The sequence below is a fragment of the Balaenoptera musculus genome, chromosome 15, assembly GCF_009873245.2.
Source record: "Balaenoptera musculus isolate JJ_BM4_2016_0621 chromosome 15, mBalMus1.pri.v3, whole genome shotgun sequence".
NCBI lineage: Eukaryota > Metazoa > Chordata > Mammalia > Artiodactyla > Balaenopteridae > Balaenoptera > Balaenoptera musculus.
The window spans coordinates 55,813,291-55,835,996 of NC_045799.1; the positions used below are offsets into that span (position 1 = coordinate 55,813,291).

The following is a 22,706-nucleotide window of genomic DNA, read 5'->3' on the forward strand; positions in this document are numbered from 1 at the left end:
GCATTGCTTGGTCTTTCTTTGGGTTTGATGGGTCACTCTTAGGTCTTAGTGAAATAAGAGAAGCAAACTTGTAAATGAATTGCTCTGGAATTTCTGTCTGACTTATGCATTTTCTTTTATTTCATTTTTGCATTGAAAAACATTACATTTCTGTTTCCTTATAGAGTAGTGTATCAAGAGCCTGTGTATGGCAATAAATTGCTGCAGGTATGAAATCCCGGCTGGTGGAAAAACTCATCACTATTGATTGTGGGTTTGCTGTGAAATCCTACTAACAAGACAATTCCGGGGAGGGGAGATGGTCTCTAACATAGAAGGAGGAAAGACTTAACTGAATTTTCCAGTTTTGATGTGAATTCTTCTAGAAGAGAGATGCTCATCATGAAATGTTTCCCTCTCTGCTAGATAGTATGTCAAAATGGAGGTCTGGCTTGGCTCTTCATTTCTTGGCTTAAAATGTATCTGGCTTCAGTGAATATAAACTCAGAGAAAATAATTCAAGGGTTTCATTGAACCAATTGTCTGAAAAAAAATTTTTAGTAGGTTCCTGGAGTCAACTGGGATGGTTAAACCAAAAAGCCTTTTATACATCCAGCATTGAGGGTAAGCATAGCTAATATAACATCCCCTGGTTTCATTGTAGCTTCTTATAAATTTATTTCACAACTTTTGCCGTAGCTCTCAAACCTATTTCCCACTGCTGAAGCAACACCCAAATGAACGAACTTGTAGGAAGGAAACAGAAAAAAATCAACACATCCATCGAAGTGTAGCTGGCTAAGTCTCCAAATTTGGTCTAAAACCAACAATTAAACTGTCAAATAAAAGGAAAGAGGAATGTAAAACTAAGGATGATCAGTGGGAGTTTTATTACATGGGTTTCCCTGTAACCTGCAATCCTCGTTTTTGTTCAGTATTAAGTCAATTAAGAAGGTACTTTTTTTTTTTTACTGTGAGATTAATCAAGTTTTAATAAGAAATCTAATATAAAAAATGGGTACTTGGACCTAGGAGAGGACCAAATAAAATTCCTGACATCAACTTTTATTTTCACTTTCTAAGAAAACAGGACTTCTATTGCCATATTTCAAAAATAGCTGAACATATGCAGATTAAAGACTAATGATTTATATTTGTTTTACATTTTGCAAATGTTCTTTAAATGTCATTATAGTGAATCAATTTTATGTATATTATTAATCCACCTGTTTTAGACAAAGTGAGATCCTTGGATATTCTCAGAAAGGAAAAGCCCTACCCAATCCCTGTGTCCCCACCAATGACAAAAATTTCACCTCGCTTCCTAAGCAATTCGCCATTTGGATATTTGAACATCTTTTTCCAAAAGTATGCTCTCAAGTTTAAACGTGTGATTTCCGTTGTCAAACCACTTTGTGATGCAATGGAGAGCCACAGGGCTCATTAATAATGCTTTACAAAGTTCCACAAATGAGTATCCAGTTTCATTTCATTTCACTCAGCATCTCCCAAACCTGTTTGGTCATGAAACCTTGCCCTTCCCTGCCACTATGAATATCCCACCAAGCACAGTTTTGAAAGTGGTTCATTGGAGCATCATTGAAGGTCCTTAATTGATCACCTCCCCCAGTGGACCTTCAGAAGTCTTGCTAACAAAGGAAGTGTTTCTGACCGTGTGAGTCAGTATCTCCAATGGCCGCATCTGGTGGTGGTGGCCAGGTTGAGAGGGGAAATCCATAATGACATTTAAAATGTGTCTGTTCTATAAGTTCACACTTGTATTTTGCTGCCTAGCTTGTGAAAGTGAGTACATTTTGTGAGTAGGGAGTGTAGACCATTTTGTGTTTGTCATCCCTTTTTTACCTTTGGTTTGGTGGTGGGAAAAATCTACTTGTCAAGGATACATTTTTTTGTCCTAAGGTCTGGGAGGACCAGTTTCAATGTGAACATGGTTTGGTGACCGCAAATAGAAGTGAGTGCTTCTTTTTTCAGACATTACTCCAGAACCTTGCAGAAGTTTTGGCTATGCTCAGCGAGCCGCAAAATATAGGGCAATAAAATTGATTAGAGTCACCTGTTAGAACGGCTAATTAAAGCAATTTGTATTTTTTTGATCATTTTACAGTGTATGAACACATATACGGAGTTAATACACAACTCTGGTTTTCCCCTTAAATGGATTTCATACAGAAGAAAAATAGCGAACGAAGACAATGCAGTATATAGATGTGGGGACATCAAGCCGTCAGTCCTTTTCTTCTTCCAATTATTACATATTTCAGGGATCACTTAGGCCTGGACTGTCCAATACTGTAGCCACCAGTCCCATGTGGTTGTGTACATTTAAATTCAAATGAACTCAACTTAAATAAATCAAAAACTCCATTTGGTGTACCAGCCACATTTCGAGGGTTCAGTAGACGTTTAGGACAAGCAGCTACCATACTGGACAGCAAAGATATAGAAGATTTCTGATATCATCAGGTCTACTGGACAGCAAGAAGATCACTGACCAGGGTCAGAATCTCTCCACTGGTTCCACAGACTTTAGCAAACTATGACCTTGACTCATGAATCAGGAATACTTGTAAACACATTCTTAAATAACAAAGATAAGTGTCAGGACATTGACCACTTGTGCCTGTCTTGCATGGAAACACACATTTATTTTCTCTAAATGGCCAAGTCATTATGCAAACATACAGAGGATGGATCTTTCCCAAAGCTTCATAGATAAGTCCCTCTGAAGGATCCCAGGTGGACACACATCCATTTTATATTCATGCAATAAGTATCAACCTAATAGTCAGTGAGGTTTGTTTTAGGTATATTCTATTTGCACTGCCACAGTTTTTCCCACTTATCAAACTTGCTACCTACTTCCATTGACGGAAAACATTGCAGAAGTTGGGGGAGTCGTACAGAGTTCAAAGAAGGTTTGCAAGCAGGATGTGGCCAGAAATCTTTACTGGGGCCAAATTCACAGTCACCAAGGCATGATTGATTGACATGGCGCTTGATGCAAAGAACTTTGCAATAACTTTTGTTTTCCGTTCTGTAAGTGAAAGAAAAAATAAAGCGCACACTCAAACTTTCTCCATTCAGAGCTTTCAGCTGGTTGCAGCTAAGGCCTCCTAGCAATCAGGAAGCCAATGCCAGCCCCTCCCTTCCTCATTAAGTTCAGGAACATACATACCTGCACACCTGTGTCTTTTATGGCTGCGTGATGAAAGCTGAAGAGGTGGGCAAGCAGATGAAAAGAACGGCTCCAGAAATCTGGTGACCCCGATTTTCCCTCAGCCCATCACTCTGTATCTGGAGCTTGGTGCTGGGTGTGACAACTGCTTTGGTTTTCCATCTCCTCAGCACATTTAATGAGTTTCTCCGTTCCTAATTAGAGAACATGGTGTTTGGAACACCAGGTGGTGTCTGGGTAAGACCTCTTTTTTTAACTTTCACATTGTTTTTCAAGGGAGACTTTTTTTTTTTTTAATACTGGCTCCAGATTATTGGTGATTATCTGTCAGAATGTCTTGGAGGTATCCTCTCTAGCATGATCCAGAGAAGGAACTTGATTAAGGAGAAACTAGCTTTTTGGAATTGCTGTCTAAGTGATAGCGAATTTGCTCTGAAAGTCAGCTGTGATTGGCAAAGGGTAGAAATAAACGACAATAAAGGACAGAATGTTTTGATAGATGCTTCTTGCAATTTTCTCATTCATCTGTTTTCTATCCTATACCTGGAGCCAAATGTAATGAACTCCTTCACCCAACATCCTACCGTCAAATCCCCCCATTACACCAGTTATTTATGCTGTTAGATGCCCTCTGACATTGCAGTCTGTCCTGAATTGCCCCTTTACAGTGAGGGTGAGAACCCTTCTCCCAGAGGATTATGAGACTATGTATTCTAATTGGAACCTGAATGGTCCCTGTATTATCGGTGGATACTGGATCCTGCTTGTTAAGTGTGCTGAAATCATTCGACAGTGGTTGATGTATCGCTGTGGTCTGCTGAGCAAGGAGCTCTGTTATTTTCACAGTTTGATAATCAATGCTCCACTGAACACAGTTCCTTTAGAATATGCCCATTTGTTTGTCCTCTGCTTAATTGAACAATTGCAATTACTGGGACATACAACTAAATGTTAATTATATTTCTCAGATTTTTTTTCTCTCCTAATGATTTTATTTACAAATTGGAAGACTTTATATTTTCCACACCAAACAAATTCTCCATCTGAACCAGTGTGATATCTTTAGCTGAAAAGACAGAATTTTTAAGTGCTCACCATTCCTTTTTTTAATCATTACGTGACATTTAGAAAGCTGGAGACAGTCTTCTTTAACTGCTTTAGTGGTTGAACAACCACACGTGCAAGAGATGCCTAATACACTTTCAATCAAAGGGTTATCTTATTTTTTTTAATAAATATCAAAGTAAGACAGCAGGGCATTAGCTTGACCAATATTGGATTTTTAAGGAAGTAATCAAAGATTGAATAAAATGTAAGTTAATAGCTGATAAGTAAAGGTAAAGCATACTCATTGTTGAAAATCTGGAAAGTTCAGCAAAGCATAAAAAGCATTTAAATAATTCCCCATAATCCTCCCCACCCCAAAACAATTACCATTAATTAACATGTAGGTACATCTCTTTCAAAGGGTCTCTGGGTTGTCCCTTTGGGATACGCTTACAACTGCTAACCTTTAACATCCAGCTGGGGTTGGTGGTCCACCCCCCATCTTTCTGGCGTGTTTTCATACTAAGCTTTCATTAACCTCCACTTTAGTTTGTTAGAGGTGGGTAACCACTGTTCTGATGTGGTCTCACAATCGGGTGCCCTGAGTTGGCTTCCTCTGCGTTCCTAAGTCTGCTTTCTCCTTGTGTTTTAGGGTGGTTACGCTGCATATCGCTACGCCCAGCCCACCCCCGCCACTGCCGCTGCCTACAGTGACAGGTAAGGGCCTTCCTTCTCATGCTTGACATTTACCTGGAAATTAACTTAACTCGTGGGAGACGAGATTCTCGTCTGGTCTTGGTGCAAATGCATGACTGCTGGGGAGGCAGCACCCCAAAAGTTAGGTCTCATGGTGAAGGTCAACACAGGGCCACATAGAGAGAGGATGCACTATGACGCCTAGCTCATTCTAAACACTCGCCCTCTCTGCTGAGACACAAAGGTAGTGATACATTTTGTCCGTGCATAGTTGTTTTTCAGATCTCAATTCCTGTGACAGCACACCTTGCATGCACAAAGTATACTCCCTGTACAACCTTCTCATGGTCTTCTCTGTAAGACCCTGGTTTCATCTAACTCATAGGACAAAACCCAGGAGATGATCCTGCAGGTTTACCTCGATTTTCAGCACCCCGTTTCCCTTTTTTTTCACATCTTTGTACATCCAGGAAAGCATTCCCCGTATTGCAGTTTTTAATCCAAACCAAAGGAATGGGGGAGGTGTATCTGGCATTCATAAGGAGAGTCGTTCTTTTTGGCAATGCCCAATGACCGTTCCTACGAACAGAAGCCAACATTTATTTGTAATGCACACCACATGTTAAGACTGGCAGCGGAAGGGTTTAAGAAATGCAGAAGTCAGAATTGGATGGCGGCGGGGGTGAAGGCTGGGGGATGGAGGAGCTCTATTACGCGTTACCCAGGCTTAACAGATGACTCGGTTTCTGAAATGGCAAGCCACAGCTATTTTTGTATAAGTGCTTTGAAAAAAAAAAAAGTGTGCGTTTCCATATTGAATGCAAATCGTTGGCTCTGTTTTCTGAGGACATAAATGTGAATGTTCAGATGCTCTGCATGCACAAATGTCATGGAGGGTGCTTATTTTGGGTAATGACTCCTTTAATTTAAAAATATGTTTCATGAATAAAACAGTAATGGTACCAATTTGCATGTGTGGCTGAGGCATGCTGGGTCCGACAGGTAAGCAGGCGATGTCTTGGACTCGAGAATGGGGAGTGTCGGCAGACACTGGTTCTCCTCCCTGGCCTCTTGTGACTCAGTCCTTATCTTGGTTTGCTGTGGTATGCTTTCTCTGCAGTTCCATTCCATTTCTCACAAGATGTGTCTTTAGCTCATTGTTAACTACAGACTTCTTCTGAGGCATACTAAAGCAAAAGAAATTCCTGAACCCAAAAAGCCTCACTTTGAAACCCCCCTGCCTAAACTTGTAATAAAATGGCTCTTTGGCAAGATAGAATTGAGATCTGCTGTCTGGATGTGTGCAGGTATTATTCCTGTTTTCTTATGAACAGCCATCACGAGCTCTCAAGGCTGGAGGGAGCTTCCAGAGGAACCCAAACTATTGTCAATGTGCAGTTCTAATTACCTAAACTATCCAGTTACCCAATCATCAGTTGCCAGGATGCAAAATATGTTTTATAGAAGTTGCTGTCTTCAATACACTTTGACACTAGATTAGGGAAATTGAGAGGGTCAAAAAAGCTAATAAAAATGATGACAATCTTGAAATCCTCAAGATCATTCTACAAATGAAAAGTCTTAATGCTATTAAATTCTGCACACTGAAGATTCGCAAAGTATCAATTGTAATGTGGTTCATCTACAACCCTTAATTATTTTTATGAAAATATCTCTAGATGCTAAATTCTCCAACACCCACTTTGTATATAATTATAATCATAGTAACTTTAGCCTGCTGCATAATTATAAGAATCTTAAACAGATTTATGTCTTTGGATATTTTATCTTGCTTCTCAGTATAAGTGCATCTATCCCCAAGCTGAAAAAAAGGTTAATTACAAAGATATAATTTAAATTGCTTTCTTTAATAAAACCAATCTAGACATTTGGAAAATAAAAAACAATGTTTAATAATATTCTTAGATAGAATTACTTGAGAATCTGGCCATCTCTATTTGCATTCATCTTAAAAATTAAGTTAAAATTTTGCTGCATTTGGGGGCACCATATATGCAAATGTATTTATGAAATCTGTTGTTTTAATATTATTAAGATTTCTCACTGGCAACATGTCCTACTGAAAAATTGCCCTCATTCTTGGTTTGGTAAATCTTGACTAACTCTGCAACTCCCACTTTGGTGTAATAGTTTCAGCTGAAGAAACCAACTAAATATACTCTTGTCCATATAATTGGCCTCTTGCTGTTCATTAAAGAAATTTGCACATTAGGTCTTTTTGGTTGCTGAGGCAATTGATTGCTAGCCCTATTTCACTTTATTATAAGCAAGACACTTTCCACATATGGAAATATTGCATTGAGGGAAATGCAGTAATAGGTAAATTACCAGAAAACAATCTTTAAAGTGATGTTTCTGGTTTGATTTGTAAAGTGTATTTATGAAATGGTGGTACTTCCTTTTATTTTTAGTAAGCAGGTAAAGAGAAGGAAGACCCTTTTAGAGAAGACACATATTTGGGGGAAAATGTGAAATGATCAGAATAGCTTTCGAATCAAGATTAAGATGCCAGTTATCTAGAATTATCTCAGGGCAGCTGTGTAATCATTTCTTTTTACTCAATCACAGTGTAATATCAGTAGGGAGAGACTCTTAGTTCCTACTTTCTAGAAGAAAGGCAGGATGACAAAGAGAAAAGCTTCTTAACCCAAAGAAATTCCTTCAAAATAGGAAGTAAAATCAGCAGGAATAAAGAATGTTTGGGTCACGCTCACTGGCTGTCAACTTGATCAAAACAGAAACTGCAACAAACTTTCTCTCTAATCATGAGATTCACTCTTCAGAAGTCTTGAAAGCGAAAGAAGTTTGATGTCCCCAGTCGGTAGAATTTTACCTTTTATCAGCACAAATTAAGCCCTCATCAAATTAAAGATTCAGGGGCCTTTGGAAAATCTTGAACTCCAGTAACCTCAGGACTGGCCAGAAGGTCCTTGACGGCCACCTTGCAACTCCCCACCCAACATCTTCTTGGTTAAATGATCACATGCTGATTATCTCGGAGTACCCTGAGAGTTTCTGAATGCTGACCTCCAGAATGAAGACCATCTGGTGTGGGCAGAGATTTCCCCCAAAGAAAAAGACCTGACTGGACTAGGTAATTTTATAGTCTTATTGATGAATTGAATGACAATAGGCAAACATCTTTCCTTGGCATTTAGGAAACATTTGATAAGCCTTTGACCTCACCCCAAATCTTTACTTCTAATTTCACTTTGATTTGTGGAAAGCCAACTGTCTGAACTCTCAAGGGAGATGGTTTTCTGAGCTTGAACCAATCAAAGCATGGCAGTGGGGCCGACGGTCATCTGGTCATTGCATGCCACTTGGTGTTGCTGATGTGTTCGTGGTATGTTCTGGATTTGACAGGTCCATCATCACAGTAGCTCAATGAATGGCTTGCTTGAATTAAGCCTGGGGACAGGCTTCTCTTTATTGATTGGCTTTGGGTTTCTTTGTGTCCACGACTTGGTCCTTGTTGCATCTTTGGGCAGCCAGACTGGGAGGCGGAGGGGGTGGTGGCGGGGGGGAGATTTCCTTTTCCATGAATTATGCTACAGATATTTGGGTAAATATGTCTGATGTGTACACTGCTTTGATGAAAATGTTACCGTGCCAAAAAGGCAGACATTTGTCACGCTTGTCCTGCTTGCTAAACATTCTAACATCTCCTAACAACCAGTGCATGGAAACGGCCCTCCACATTAGGGCAGAAGGGAACTCAATTCAGACCAGCTAGAGAAGAAGGTAATAACGTAGTTCACTCCAAGATTTCACGACGATCCAGTTGCCCTGATAGTTACCCTGGGCCACTGTTTTCATATAAGACATGCATTTCCGTAAAGATCCCTGAAAGTTAGCAGCTTCTGACATACAGTGGTAGTTCTGGCCAAACAGGTGCCCCTAGACTGAGCAAAAGAGACAGCAAGCAACAGCCTTCTGTTTGTTTGTTTTATTTCCTACCCTTTTTTGTTTGTTTTTTGAGACCTTTAACTTTCATCAGCAATGTTAGACTGTACCATATGAAATTGCTACCCTTGTGTGCCCCACATGGTGCAATACTGGCAATTTCATATAGCTCAGCTTAATGGAAACCCAATTAAAATGCCATAATATCAATTATCTTGCTCTCTGCACTTGAAATATATATATGTATGGTCATACATATATATGTGTGTGTTGTGTATATATATTATTCATATACATATGTGGAAAATATATGTATACACAACACATACACACACACACACACACACACACTTCTGCCTCAGGACCTCATGGAGGACTCATAACAGTATCTAGGTAAATCTTAATACAAGGAGGTCAGGACTTGTCAAGATCAGCCAGTCACAAGCCCCACGCTAGAACATCTTTTAAATGTGATACTCACAACCTATGAATAAAAGGTTCTATCTCAGAGAGAAATAGATTAGTAGTTCTTTCTTAAAACTCAATAGGAATAAGTAGTCATGTCTTTAGGGTCATGGAGAGGTTGATCTGTAGATCAACTATTTAAAATTATGTGGGTGGTAGGGATGGATGGATACATACCTGCATAGATGGGTGGATGGATGGATGGATGGATGGATGGATGGATAGAAAGGTATATAGGTGATAGATAAATAGATACATAGGTGGTTAGGTGGATGAATGGAAAGAAAGGGAGAAGAGGGAAGAAGAAAGGAAGGGAGGGAAGGAGGGAGGGAGGGAGGAAGAATGGAAGAAAAAGAAAAGAGAGAGAGAAAGTGAGTGAGAGAGAGAGAAAAGAAGGAAGGAAAGAAAGAAAGAAGGAAGGAAGTATGGACAGATAGGAAAAAACTATCTCTATGCTCTTATAATATTTCATCATAAGCTAAACTGCAGGACGTAGAACTAAATCCTTACGTACAATCTTAGTTTGATCTAAACTGAAAAGCTAAAGGGGTTTGAGTTGATTTCCATTTATGTGGGTACTCCCTCTCTATTTTAGGACTTTTTGTGTCCTGGGTTTAGGTTAAATAATAGAGAAATGCCGTCATTAAAATAAGGCTAATAATTGCATTTAGAACGATACACCATTTTATGTGGAGTCCTTACCAAATCATATAGACTAAAAATTAAAGGGTTGCCAGCCTATAAAGCATATGAGCACCCTGAATGGAAAATTTAATTTACCATTTAAGGGTTTTTTTGGTAGAAATGTTAATTTTTAAAATACTGTTATACTTTAGGGACTTAACAATTTTACTTTTTCTTGCTGTGGAGTAGAATATAGAAAGCTTCATCTATGGATAATGTGGATCCCTTAATGAGGGTAGACCATGCAAAGCAGAGAAAGGCGGGAAGTTTCATTGTTTTCCCCATTCCTCTTATGTGAACCAAGTTAGGTAAGGGTTGAAACTGTTTCTGATTAAAAAGCAGTCACAAGCCCCTGCACCCATTCTTTGTAGATGTGTGCAAGGAGGAATTTCAAGATCTTATCCTAGTGCTTTGTGTGAAGCACTAGCTCCTTTGGCCAGCTCAAGACCTGATGACATTTACTGGTTTACCAGGACAGGAGAAGAACACGGACAATGTAATATGGCAGTCAACTCCCTTGTATGGGGAATGGCCAGGCTTTACCCATGCTTCTTTCGCATATGCTGTGAAAAATAGCTTTTCTTGTATGAAATGATGACAACAGCTTTGCTTTCTTCTTTTTTTATCCAGTTTTGTTTTTAATGTTCTTCCTTGGCAAAGTAAAAGTTGGCAGCTCTACGATAGACTCCTTATTATATTTTATTTACATTTTCAATCTTTTCTGAGAAATCCACGGGTGAAAAAATAGAGTGAGAGCATTCTAAAGCTTGGTGATGCCAAGAATAGTATTCTCAGATGAACGAGAAACTGAGGGCTTAGTTCATGAGGGGATAGATCTGCAGTTAAGACAAGGATTCAGGGTCAGAAGGAAGCTATTTTGGACTCACATTCTAACCTGTTGAGTTAAAACATGGCAGCAATAGTTACTCCGCTATCTTTTATTGATAGTGCCCTGTTGAAGTTGTTCTTGATTTTAGCTTTTAATCTTTTCCACTGTTTTCACTAATCCTGATGAGCTCTTCTGGGTTCTGCAATTAAAAAAAGAAAATGATGCTCTGTGAACTTGTAATAGTAATGAGTCACTAATGCCTTTATTTATATCCTTCTGTACCCCAGTGCCCAGAAAAGCACATCCAGTCTTTAAAATTAGAACACCAGGTTGAAATATATATTCATACATAGTATTGTATATAATATTTTCTTATTTTTATTTATATTCTTATTCTTCTTTTTGGTTTAAAGTTTACTTTCTTAACTGATTCTTTTTTTTTTTTTTTTTGGTGATTCAGCATCCCCTCAGGAAGAGAAAGGGAAGCTAATTATTCTAGACAGCTTTAGGGTAACAAGAAAGAAACAGGAATTGCCTGTGAGTTTCCTGTTACAAGGCACACATACTACATGAAAATAAATTTCTTCAATAAAACTTGCCATATATATGAGAATGCTCTTATGAAAATGTTCATTAGGTGGAAATAGAGGACTTCGGTACTTGCACTATTTCCTAAGACTTCTTGAAGTTTAATACAGTAACTGAGCAAACTTTGATTCAAATCATCTCTCTGTGATAACGATAACAATAATTATGATAATAGCAATAATAACAATGGCTGTGTATGGAGTCCATACTATGTGATAGCACTAAGTGTTCTAAGTGCTTTACAAAGACAGTCACTGAACTGTCGCACTAAATATTAAATTGACCGCCATGGTACAGATGGGGAAGACGAGCCTGGGGAAGGGTGAAGTAGATGTTCAGCTCAGCTTGAGAGCTGAAGTCTATGCCCTTAATCCCCAGGCTCTATTGCATCTTAGTGGAGCAACCTTGAGAAGTCATTTCTTTGCCCTCCGTCACCTCATCTGTGGTGGGTATATTGATTCCGTCTCACAGAGTGGTATGGAAGTTTTGAGACACTGCCTGTGAAATATTCAGTGCATCAAAGGCAGTACATAAACTATTCTTGTTTTCATTTTCATGTTTATATTTTCATAGTCATAAATTCCAATTTTTCATATTCTATTTCATATTCCCATAACATAGTCCATTAAGAGCTTTAAATCTGGGTAGCAACAGTGAGCTTGGAGGAAACCAAAAATATCTAGGTTATTTCAGTTCCACCTGAATCTCTATAATCCAGGGGTTTGAATCTGTTGTTTCTTTAACTGATTCCAGAGTCAAGCAAAGTTTTGGGAGGATAATGACCAAATATACTCAACTGATTATGATGTAGACAAGACTTTTAAAATATAGTAGGTAGGATTATATGCAACTCTAATCCTTTTTAATCCACTGAGTTCCAAGAATAATTTATGTTTGTTTTGTTTTGCATTTTTTTAATGGAAAAACATGCTTTTTTTTTTGGCTACGTAAGCCCCCCCAATTGATCAGTCCTCCAAAGTTTAGATTTTGATATGTCAGTTTTTCTTAAAGTGAGCAGTCTTAAATGATGTTTCCTGCCACTTTTTTAAATCTTTTCACCACGTAGATTTCTGTTTTGAAGTTAATTTTTTCAGTAGTGTCTCTAGTGTGCCAGGTACTATGTAAAACATTGGAACAAATGACCTGATCAGGTAAGCAGTATAGTTAGAGCACCCATATAATGACCATTTAAAATGGATCATTTTAAATGGGACATTGAAATGATCGTTTAAAATGGGACGATGTAACAGAGAAGGGATGCACTGGTAGTAATGACTCCAGGACAGCAGGCTTCAACTAGGACTGTCGTAAGACAAGAAGAACATGTGTGGTCATCCTAAGTAGTCATCCTAACCAGTGTGTGGATAGGAGAAGCAGGTCCAGGCAGGGTGATGTACACTCTGGGAAATCCCACTATTGGGCTTCAAGTCCAATGTCTGTCGGTCCAGGTCCTGGACTGTTTCTACCTCCGTATGCTGTTGTTACAAAGTCAGGGCAAAGGCACATTTGCAGCTTCAAATAGTCATACCTAAGACACAACTTGATAACTTAATGATTAAAAAGAGAATGGAATTTCATGCTCTCATTTATTTATTTTTCCCTATGGATCAATAGCTCTGATTGAACATTCACCAAACAAATTACGACAACTAAGATAATTATATTTTCTGCCAACCTGCTCTGCAGGTTGATGCTGATTCCATCTGATAATGATTGAGATGGCTCAGAGATAGTGAAGGAGGGAATGTAGAGCTCTTGCTGGTAGCATCAGTGTGATTTTGGGAACTTGTGTTTATGGACACAAAGCTCTCAGTGATGAAAAGTAATATGGCTGTTACTGATCAGTGTGTTTCCCGAGTTTCTCTTCTTTTTAATTTACAGACAGGTACACACACACGCACGCACACGTTAAATGAAAAAGTGCTCAAGTTTTTGTTTCAAGAACTATTTGCCTTTGGTCCATAATCTTAATGGCTTCTTAACAACTGTTAGGCACTGCCAGATGAATATATAATTTAATTGAAGCAGTTAAAAAAAGAAGCAAGCCTGTAAGAGTCAACAGACTGGACCAAGAAGGAGTTGGGGAGATATTAAAGGAAATTCCAAACCCAATAGACCATAGCTGTCACAGCCATTTGGGTAGACACGTTTGCCAGTGACAAGACAAGATATAACAACTCCTTTGGTCATATCATGGCCTAATTACATACTTTTCGGGTTGCAGATCATTGACTTGATAGGCCACAAAAAAGCAAATAAAACCTATCTTTTCAGTAGCGCCATCAGGGTCCTTCAGCTGTGAAAGGTTTAGAAGCAGGTGAGAAAGCCCAGTGCTTTCTAGAGGCTGGTCAGAAACCTCTGATGAGGACCTGTACACAGAAGTCTCTTGGTGAGCCATTTCTGTTGCAAATAAAGAACCTTCCTCGTAGAAGACAGTATTCCAGTCAAGTAGAAGGGAATATACGCAGAGTAGATAGACTCGGAACTGATGAAGCATTCGTGAATGTGACAAAAATCAAACCTGCTCCACTTCGCCTTTTATTTTTTTGGCCACTATCAGATATGCTAGAAAATCTATCTTCAGGGGTAAGAGGGAACTTTTCACTTAAAAATTTCTAGTATTTCTTTTAACGTTATCAAAGCAAGTTCTGACTTTTGTACCTATGAAGAGAACTTTGAATTCTTTTCCAGAAGAACTGACTTCTATTTAAATGTGGCCTCTCTTTTATTTTCATATTTGTGTGTAATACATGCCTGTGAACAGTCATTGGACAGAAATAAATGACTTCTCATGGTTTTCTCCCTGATGTGAATCACAGTGATTTATTCTTCTGGAATTAGATGATTGTCCTCCAAATCATAGTGCATTTCATCTTGAATTACCATACGAAACATTTAGAGTAGGACCGCTATCAGAATTTAGGGGGATGGTAGTCGGATAGGTAAGAGCTTGAGGAGGAACTAACTTGTCCATGTTGTCATTGTTTCCAGGCTTATTCTTACTACATTATGATGTATGAATGTTCAGATATGATCACTAGATTGTGGGGAGATGAGACAGAATCAAAGCCAAACACCCTTTTCCCTTAATTATCTTAATCACTAGATTGAAATGTGTTGGCCTGAGAGTCTAGACATACATCACACATCTGATAACCTGGAACAGTGGTTCCCACTGCTTTTGCAGCCGTGGAATCTCTTTAAAAAGAAAACTAGGATTGCTGGATGCTTCTAGCATCCTTTTAATCCCTATCTCCTTTCATGGTCCAATTTTGTAATTTGAAATTTGATTGCATTAAAAGATTGAGGGACTTCTTCCCCCCTGCCATTTCTATATTGTTAGAGGGTTTGTGGACCACTTCTAGTAACTAGAATAGGAGCCCAGCTTATGGGGGGTGGGGACACTTGAAAATGTCTCCTGGAAAATATTAGCTCACAGCTTTCCAGAATGACAGTTTTCTCTGCTGTTCTTTTCATGGTTTATTCAATATCTGTCTCGAAACTAAAACAAACAACAGGAAAGAAGCGCTTACCTTATTCTGTTCTAAAATTTCAAGATTGAAGTGGTTCATCTTGAGGGGTCCTTAGAGCCTTACTCTGCAAAGCATTGTTCCCAGACCAACCAAATTGGCCTCATCAGGAACTTGTGAGAAATGCAGAATCTCAAGCCCCCACCTGAACCAGAATCTGTACTTTCAGATCCCGGGGTGATTTGTGAGAAGCACCATTCTCAAGGTGCTTCAATTCTACCCCAATAGGCAGTAAATAATGTTCACTCTGAGTTCTCCTTCCACAAATCTTCCACGTGTAAGAGAGTTTGTCATTGTAACTTGTTGCTTTGTAAACGTCTCCTCTCTGCTCTCTCCCTTCCTAGAGGAGAAAGTAAGAGCTGTCCATGGTTGCGCATCCCTCACAATCCATTCTGTTGTGACTTCCTTCCTCAACTAGTTTAGGGCCACAAATAATCATTTTCTTATTCCAAAGATCCAAGAATAATGAAAGTGATTCCATGCTAATATCTCCTCATTGGTTGTGTAATACTGTAAACTCACACTGTTGTAAAACGTACCCTGGAAAAGTCACATCTGATTTCTCTTACCTTTATGGAGCCTCCATTTTGTCATCTGCTAAAGGGAGAGCATAACACCAGTTAGAATCAGAAAGAGATGAAGGTGAACATTGCTTTATAAACTGAAAGAGGTGGTGAAAAAGCATGGCGTTATCAATAACTCAGTTGATTATTGACAGATTTTTTTAGGGTGTATATGGTTATTTGAAAGCATTGGATGTATACAGGCAAAAGCAAGCAAATTAAATTAAATCTATCTAAAAGTGCAAATCATTTTTAGATGAGGCAATCTTCAGGACCCACCATAACACTAACATTCTGGGAACCTGTGCCTTCCTCAACTTGTCATTGGCCTGATCAAGATGTAAAGCAGGGTCTTTCATACTCATTGTACCTATTCTTTGACTGGCGCATGCGTTGGCAAATCTTTGCTTATTCACCAACAGACTGTGATCGGAGATTTACATATAGAGACTGAATCTCAGTAAGTTACTTACTGCACGAGGTAGTACAGGCAGGCTAATTGACTCTCAACTGCCTCATCTTTAAAGTGGGGCTGATGAATCATGCCTGCCTCCATGGGTTGTTGTGAGAATTACTTGAGGTCATGAAGGAAGAGCTCCTTGAATAGCACTGATGCTGAGTAGCCCTCAGGATATTATTATCATCGTCATCACCCTCAACATCGTCATCCTCCTTATTTTTATTATCAGCAGCATCACTAAACTATAGGCATATTTTGTTTTGTTCTTGGCCCAAAAAATATTGAAGGAAGAAGCAACTGGGAACCATGAGATCAAACAGCCTGTCCTTCTGTTCATCTTTCTCCTGGATTATTGCTTCTCTTTTCTGTCCAAGGAGGAAGGAGCTCAGGCTGTCAGGGATGCATCAGCTTCTTAGGAAAAACAACCAGTTCTCCCAGTGTAAACCCAGCCCCCAAATCAACATGGCTTTAGATTTAAAGAGTTAAAAAAAGTCAAACTAAATCTGCCGATGCTCCCCTTTTCTTATTGTGCTTGGTGAGAAGTCCAGTACTGTGGTGGAGGTGGGTTATTGGAACCCCAGGGAACTTTCTACCATCAGCTCACTTCATTTTGCACATAACTCCTAAGTGGACCCAGACCTTCTCAGTGTGGCCTCTCCACCCTCCAGAGCCTCAGCCTGGACACCCACTTCTCTTCCTGAGCCTCCAGAAGCTCGGGGACCCCCTCAGCCATATGAGGGCTGCTTCCCCTAGAGAACACGTATGCTTTTCAGAGAACTTGCCAGACCCATTTCCACCCTGTGATAGGCACCATTTCACATGAGAAGCTCCTTCTGCCCAACCAAAGCTGAGGTGGGATTTTGCCTTCCTTGGAGGTGCCAGCCCACCTGTAAAATGACCTATAACCTCGAAAGGCTCTTAACTATCTCCCACTTGCCCTAAAATCCCAGAAGCCCAGGACTTAACAACACAAACATCGGGCCTCTTTGTGGGGAGAGAGAAGCCTATATTTTTCATGAGTCCACGCAGCCAGAAAAATACATGATGTTTTCCCCCCAAATAAAGTGCTTTCCCATTCATGTTCTCATTGATCTGCACAAAACAAACAAGAGTCTAAGAGGGGTAGGTGCTATTTTCGTTCCCATTTTCCAGATGAGGAAACTGAGGCCCAGAAAGGTGAAATGATTTTTCTATTGGAACACAGCTTGTATGTGACCAGGCCCAGCTTCCAGACTCACAGTTAGTTCTCTTTCACTTTAGCCGAGAAAGTGGTACAGTGGGAACTGGGGAGATTATTAAATGTTGGAGATACTAAAATTACAGAAGTGGACTCTCCCCAAGGTCTCCAGGAAATGGAGATGCCCTTGCATTTGAATCTCTAAAACTCAGAGATTTTGGATGGAATATTCACACTGGGGACAGATCCACAGTACTTAACTCCTTTTGCACTTAAACTTTTTATGTGTGCAGTATTAGCAGTAGGAACTGGGGCTCAATAAAATAGTTTTGAATGGGTGTTAATGCAGTCCCCTTTTAAAATAAAAAAATACCAGGATAGACCCTTTCAGAGGAGTCTATAGTCAAACTGTTTATTCGCTTGCTTGTTTGTTTGTTTATACCTCACCTCAATTCTACAATTGGCCATGGCCTCTTGAAGTACATATGATACAATACTAAATATATATATATACACACACACACACACACACACACACACACACACACATAAATATATATATATATAAATTACAACAGGGCAGAGAAAAATATGAATCTGAATGGGATTTGTACAGTTCTAGAGTTTTAGAACTGAGTCAGGGCAAGAGAGGTAAAATACTGATCACAAGCAAATCAGTCTCCCTTTCAAGGTGATAAAACTGAAATATAATTAGATTATGAGCTTCGAGATAGCCAAGCCCAGTATAGATATTCCTCAGTGATTTACATGCCATGAGCATGGCATCAAATCCCTTAAGCTTAGCTGGGTGCCCGGCACGTTGTAAGCCCTCATTAACCATCTGAGACGTGAATGAACAACACCAGTAAACAATTTAGCAAAGGCACCAAATAGAATTTTAATAGGAGCACCTTTTTTCTGCATGTTATATTTAACTGTTCAGGAAATACTCATGGCTGGATTCCCCGTGATGGAGATCAACACTAGTGCAATTTAATTAAAAACAAAACAAAACAAAACAAAAAAACCAGAAGACACAACTCTTATTTCCTGCAAAGTCAGGGCACATATGTTCAGAGAATATTTGTACAGTGAGAAATTAGTTCTCAGTGCTGGCAGACATGTTAGAATCACCTGAGCGGCTTTTCAGGAATACCTGTGTCTGGGTACCACTCTCAAAGATTCTGTACTTTAATGATCGGGCCTGGTAATTGGTATGTTATATTTTTAAAAATGGCCTGGTGATTGGTATTTTATATTTTAAAAAATCTTAGCTGATTGTAATGGGCAGTCAGGTTTGAGAACCTCTGTCTTATAACTAATAGATGCCCCGGAGACTACAGATAGAATTAAATTGACTTTGTCCCACTGCCATCTTGGGGCTGCCATCTGCCAGACCAGAAGAACCACTTCTCAGGCTGTAGGGGTTTTTTTAGTAGATAGGCTTGGAGGTTTTAATCACATATCAGTGTATGGTTGTGTGTGGTGTGGTGTGTGTGTGTGTGGTGTGTGGTGTGTGTGTGTTAGATTGAATATTCCTAGCATTGGATACAAAAGGAAACTTGCTATGAATGGCACCAACCCTGAGTTTTGTGTAACAATAGTGACAAAAAAGAATTAAGAGGCCAAAGAATGATAAATGACCAGAATCTTTAACAGTAGAACTTAAAGCCAGTATTATTTGATGGGAGAACCTCCTGTCTGGCCTTTCCCTCCACCCCAACCTATGCCAGAATTTTCTCTGTATCTTGTTGATACCTAGCTTCTCACACCCCTTCCAGCAACACTGGCTGGCTGTTATTTTCATTTGACTCTTAGGATTCAGCTGGGGGTGATTTTTAGAAGAAAAGAGAATTGCCAAGAGATGAGATTTCACGGAAGGTGAAAAGCAGGATAATAAGGATAACATGGCAAGTCACAGGACTCATGTAAATGTACCACCAGCTGAGTCAGATCCACAGTCTGGGTGGTCAGTCTATGGAAATCATCGTAAAACCTCATGAAGTCTGGTAATAGATTAAAAAGAGAGAAAGACCATGTTAGAAAATTCCTCCGCAGAGAAGCCACACCCATCACTGACTCAATACCCTCTGCTGTGAGCAGCCCTGAGCAGAATCTTAGAGGGTGAATGAGAGTTGGGGTCTTGGAATCTAAAAAACAAAACAAATGAATATATATAAGAAAACAGAAACAGACTCACAGATATAGAGAATAAGTGAGGAGAAGGAGGGGAGAGGGGGTAGCTAAGGGTATGGGATGAAGAGATACAAACTACTATGTATAAAATAAATGAGCAACAAGGATATAAAGTACAGGGGAATATAGTCATTATTTTACAATAACTTTAAATGGAGTCTAATCTATAAAAATATTGAATCACTATGTTGTACACCTGAAACTAATATAATATTGTGAATCAATATTGTAAATACTTTAGTTAAAAATAAATATTGTAAATTTTTATTTACAATATTTATTTATTGTAAACAAATACTTAGTTAAAAATAATAAAAATAAAATATTTCTATTATGATTTTTATATTTAAGCAAAAAAAAAAAAGAGTCGGAGTCTTGAGCGAATCCAACAATGTCCAGATTTCACTTAACATCTTGTTCACATTACATAACCTTCTGTGTCTCCATTTCCTCGTTTATGAATGTGGGGATAATAAGAGAGGTTGTAAGGAAAATTGAATGAATACATATGCACAGCACTTGGCAATCACCTGTCATGGATAAGTGCTCCATCAACTTTAGGTAGTGGCTCTTTGGTGTCAACATTCCAAAGAGTCAAGACAAACACAGCCTTCTCTCTTGTGCTCGGTAATTTACTATTTCCTTATTTTTCTTAAATTAGCAATCCTCTCTTCTCCCACAAAGCCTCCCTATATCTAAGAGTCTTCCTGGGAAAGGTGGGCTTTGAAATGAAAATGAGAATGAACTTGCAGGAGATCTCTCAGCATGATTTCTCCAATTTCTCCATGGTAAAAAAAATTACCTAGAACCACAATTCCCTCCCTGGAGGTATGAGTGGTGGCCAGATGATCAGACCTCTCTGCTGGAAATTCTGATGCAGGTGGTCAGGGTTGAAACCCAGGCATCTATATTTTTAACAAACATTGTAGGTAATTGTCTTCAGGGAAGTTTGAGAAGTTCTGGAGTAGAGGGAGAGGTCAAAAATAGAGAGGAATTCTAGGTGAAAAAAATGGTAAAGAGAATTAGATGCAGACTCACTAGGAAAAAATGGGAAGACCCTGCCTAGATGAACTTGAGTATATCCATTGGAGACAGTGAAAGAAGACGAACAGGGGAGGAAGCAAAAACAGAGAGCATGATACTATGGCCACTTTTCACCAGCTTCTGCAGAAATGAGGTTTAAAGCCCATTCTTTTAGAAGGTCTTCAGAAACTAGAAGTAACCATTCCTGGGCATCCTCAGCAAGCACACAGATAGGTTGTCTTAGAGGCCAACATGGTGGGTGGCAAAATGGAAGCTGCAAAAGAAGCAAAATCTACAAGAGATTTGGTGACCCAACCCCCTTTCCACTCTGCATTTGTACCATCCCCAAGTGCTTCCCGGCTGTGGCTGTTATAAGATGCACCTGCAGAGCATCTCCTAAGCTACCTCTTTCCAGATCCAGTCCCAGAACAATTAAGCCAGGACCCCCAGGAGTAGGGCTCGGCTTTACTGTTTTTAACCTCTCCCTATGAATCTAGGAGCAGCCAAGGTGAGAACCATTCAGCTAGACAAGCGCTTCTCAGCCTTGGCTGCATAATACAATCACCTGGAGGTCTTTAGAAACTACTGATGCCTGAGACCCACTTACAGAGCTGCCCACTTAACTGGTCACTAAGAATTTTAGAAGCACACCAGCTGTTTACCCTGTCCAGCCAAGGTTGAGAATGACTCAGCCAGACTTAATCATCAACAACCACTGCACAAACCAGTTTGCTGAAAATAAGGTCCAACTGCATTTGAAGTTTAGGTCCTCAGGTCTGGGTTGACAGTGAAGAGCAGACTAGGATTAGCAAAAGGGGACAGCCCCGTGCCAGGCTCCTTTCCCCTCTTGAGAGGTGACCCCCCTGTCCAGAGCACACCTGGGTTGTTCTGATCATTACGTTTTCCTGACAGTTTGGAAACAGCAGACTTCTCTGCTAGGTCATTAGTCTCTTTGATCATACCTCTCTCTGGTCATTTGGGGTAAATAATTTCACCGAGAGGGTCATATCATTTTATGGGCAGACTAAAAGACATGGTTTATCTTCAATTTCAAGTGGAGAGAAACAGAATTGTATACAAAAGTGTCCTAACAGGGGAGACATAGACACCACAATGAAACCTGCCCCTTATTCTACCCAAATTCCTCTGTTGGCCTGACATGTGGGGTATCTCTTACCAGGCTATTATTTGCCAGGCATTTCCTATTAATTGCACTTATGATCAATTGATGAAAGGGTAGTTTAGAGGGAGGGGTGATCACACAGGCTTACTCCATGGAATTAATGAGCTTTATAGGAATGCACTTTTCCAAGACGTTAGGGTAACCTTCCTTGGATGTAGTGGGATTGCTTGTGTGGATTAAAAAAAAAGTCAGTACAGAATTGATACGTCCAATGGATTACTATTTTTTTACAAATACGTTTATACTCCTTTTTTGGCACTGCTGCAGACCCCATGGCATATTCTTTAAAATGTTGGTGATAACTCTTTAAACTTTGATGTAGACGATTTGATAGTTGGAGGTCATCTGAGCCAACTCTTTGGAAGACAGTGAGTCATCAATGGGAGTAATCCCCTTTGTTTAGAAATTTGCCCAGGAATCAAAGACACTGAAAAAAGTCCAAATATATAGATTACAAAAACAAAAAAGAAGAAGAAGGAAATGGAGAAAGTGTAGCATTTTTGTAAAGAGTAAGTATATCATGTCAAAAAGAAGAGTGCTATGAAGGACAGTCATCATAGTTTCTAAAAATCTGGTACAGTTAAAGAAAAGGGTCTCATTGCTTTATAATCATACTTGTAGGCTGCATTTTTACAAGTTTTCCCTCTTCATCCAATCACCGCTTTTTAATCTGTGTTGGTTGCCTTCCATGGCTTTCCCCGAGTCTAGCACGCTGGACAGTTTCTTAGGGAAAAATGCAGAAGAGAGACTCAAGGGAGAAGTGTCTTTAGGGTTAGCGAGTATGGATGGAATAGAGCCACGTCACGAATGAGGCCCCCCTCGTAGATAAGTGAATGGCTATTCCAAAGAGCTTGCCCCTTAGATAAGCCAGATCACCGTTCTTGGTTACGGTAGGTTCTTCTTTTGATCGTGCTAGAAACAGAGGTCCTCCCAAAGTACTTGTTGGGTCCACCGGACAATATCATACATGTAATTGGAGCTGTGTCTTAGAGTCAGTCCTAGGTGAGCAGGTCAAAACAGATACTCAACCCAAGCACCTTCCTTTTCAGGGATACTAATTTTACTTCTCCTCAAACCTTGAAAAGTTGATGCCAGATAACGATGGGGCCCAAAAGGTTTGTAAAAGAGCAAAAAGATAGCCAACATCCAACAACACTAACTTT

The 22,706-nt window shown here is 39.5% G+C and overlaps 1 protein-coding gene across 19 annotated transcripts in view; it reads left to right on the plus strand.

Moving 5' to 3' along the window:
* The window catches only part of RBFOX1 (RNA binding fox-1 homolog 1), a 1,497,346-nt gene that overhangs the window by 1,455,672 nt on the left and 18,968 nt on the right, over window positions 1–22,706 (plus strand). For 11 of the 19 annotated variants that reach the window (XR_005016506.1, XR_005016507.1, XM_036826205.1 and 8 more), the window contains 2 exons: window positions 165–207; window positions 4,875–4,939. Coding sequence is in view for 16 of the 19 variants with exons in the window: in XM_036826205.1 (XP_036682100.1) it covers window positions 165–207; window positions 4,875–4,939 (108 nt within the window). In the remaining 3 variants the exon portion in view is untranslated. The remainder of the gene's footprint in view (window positions 1–164; window positions 208–4,874; window positions 4,940–22,706) is intronic. The other 8 variants (XR_005016505.1, XM_036826196.1, XM_036826202.1 and 5 more) reach the window with 1 other exon arrangement.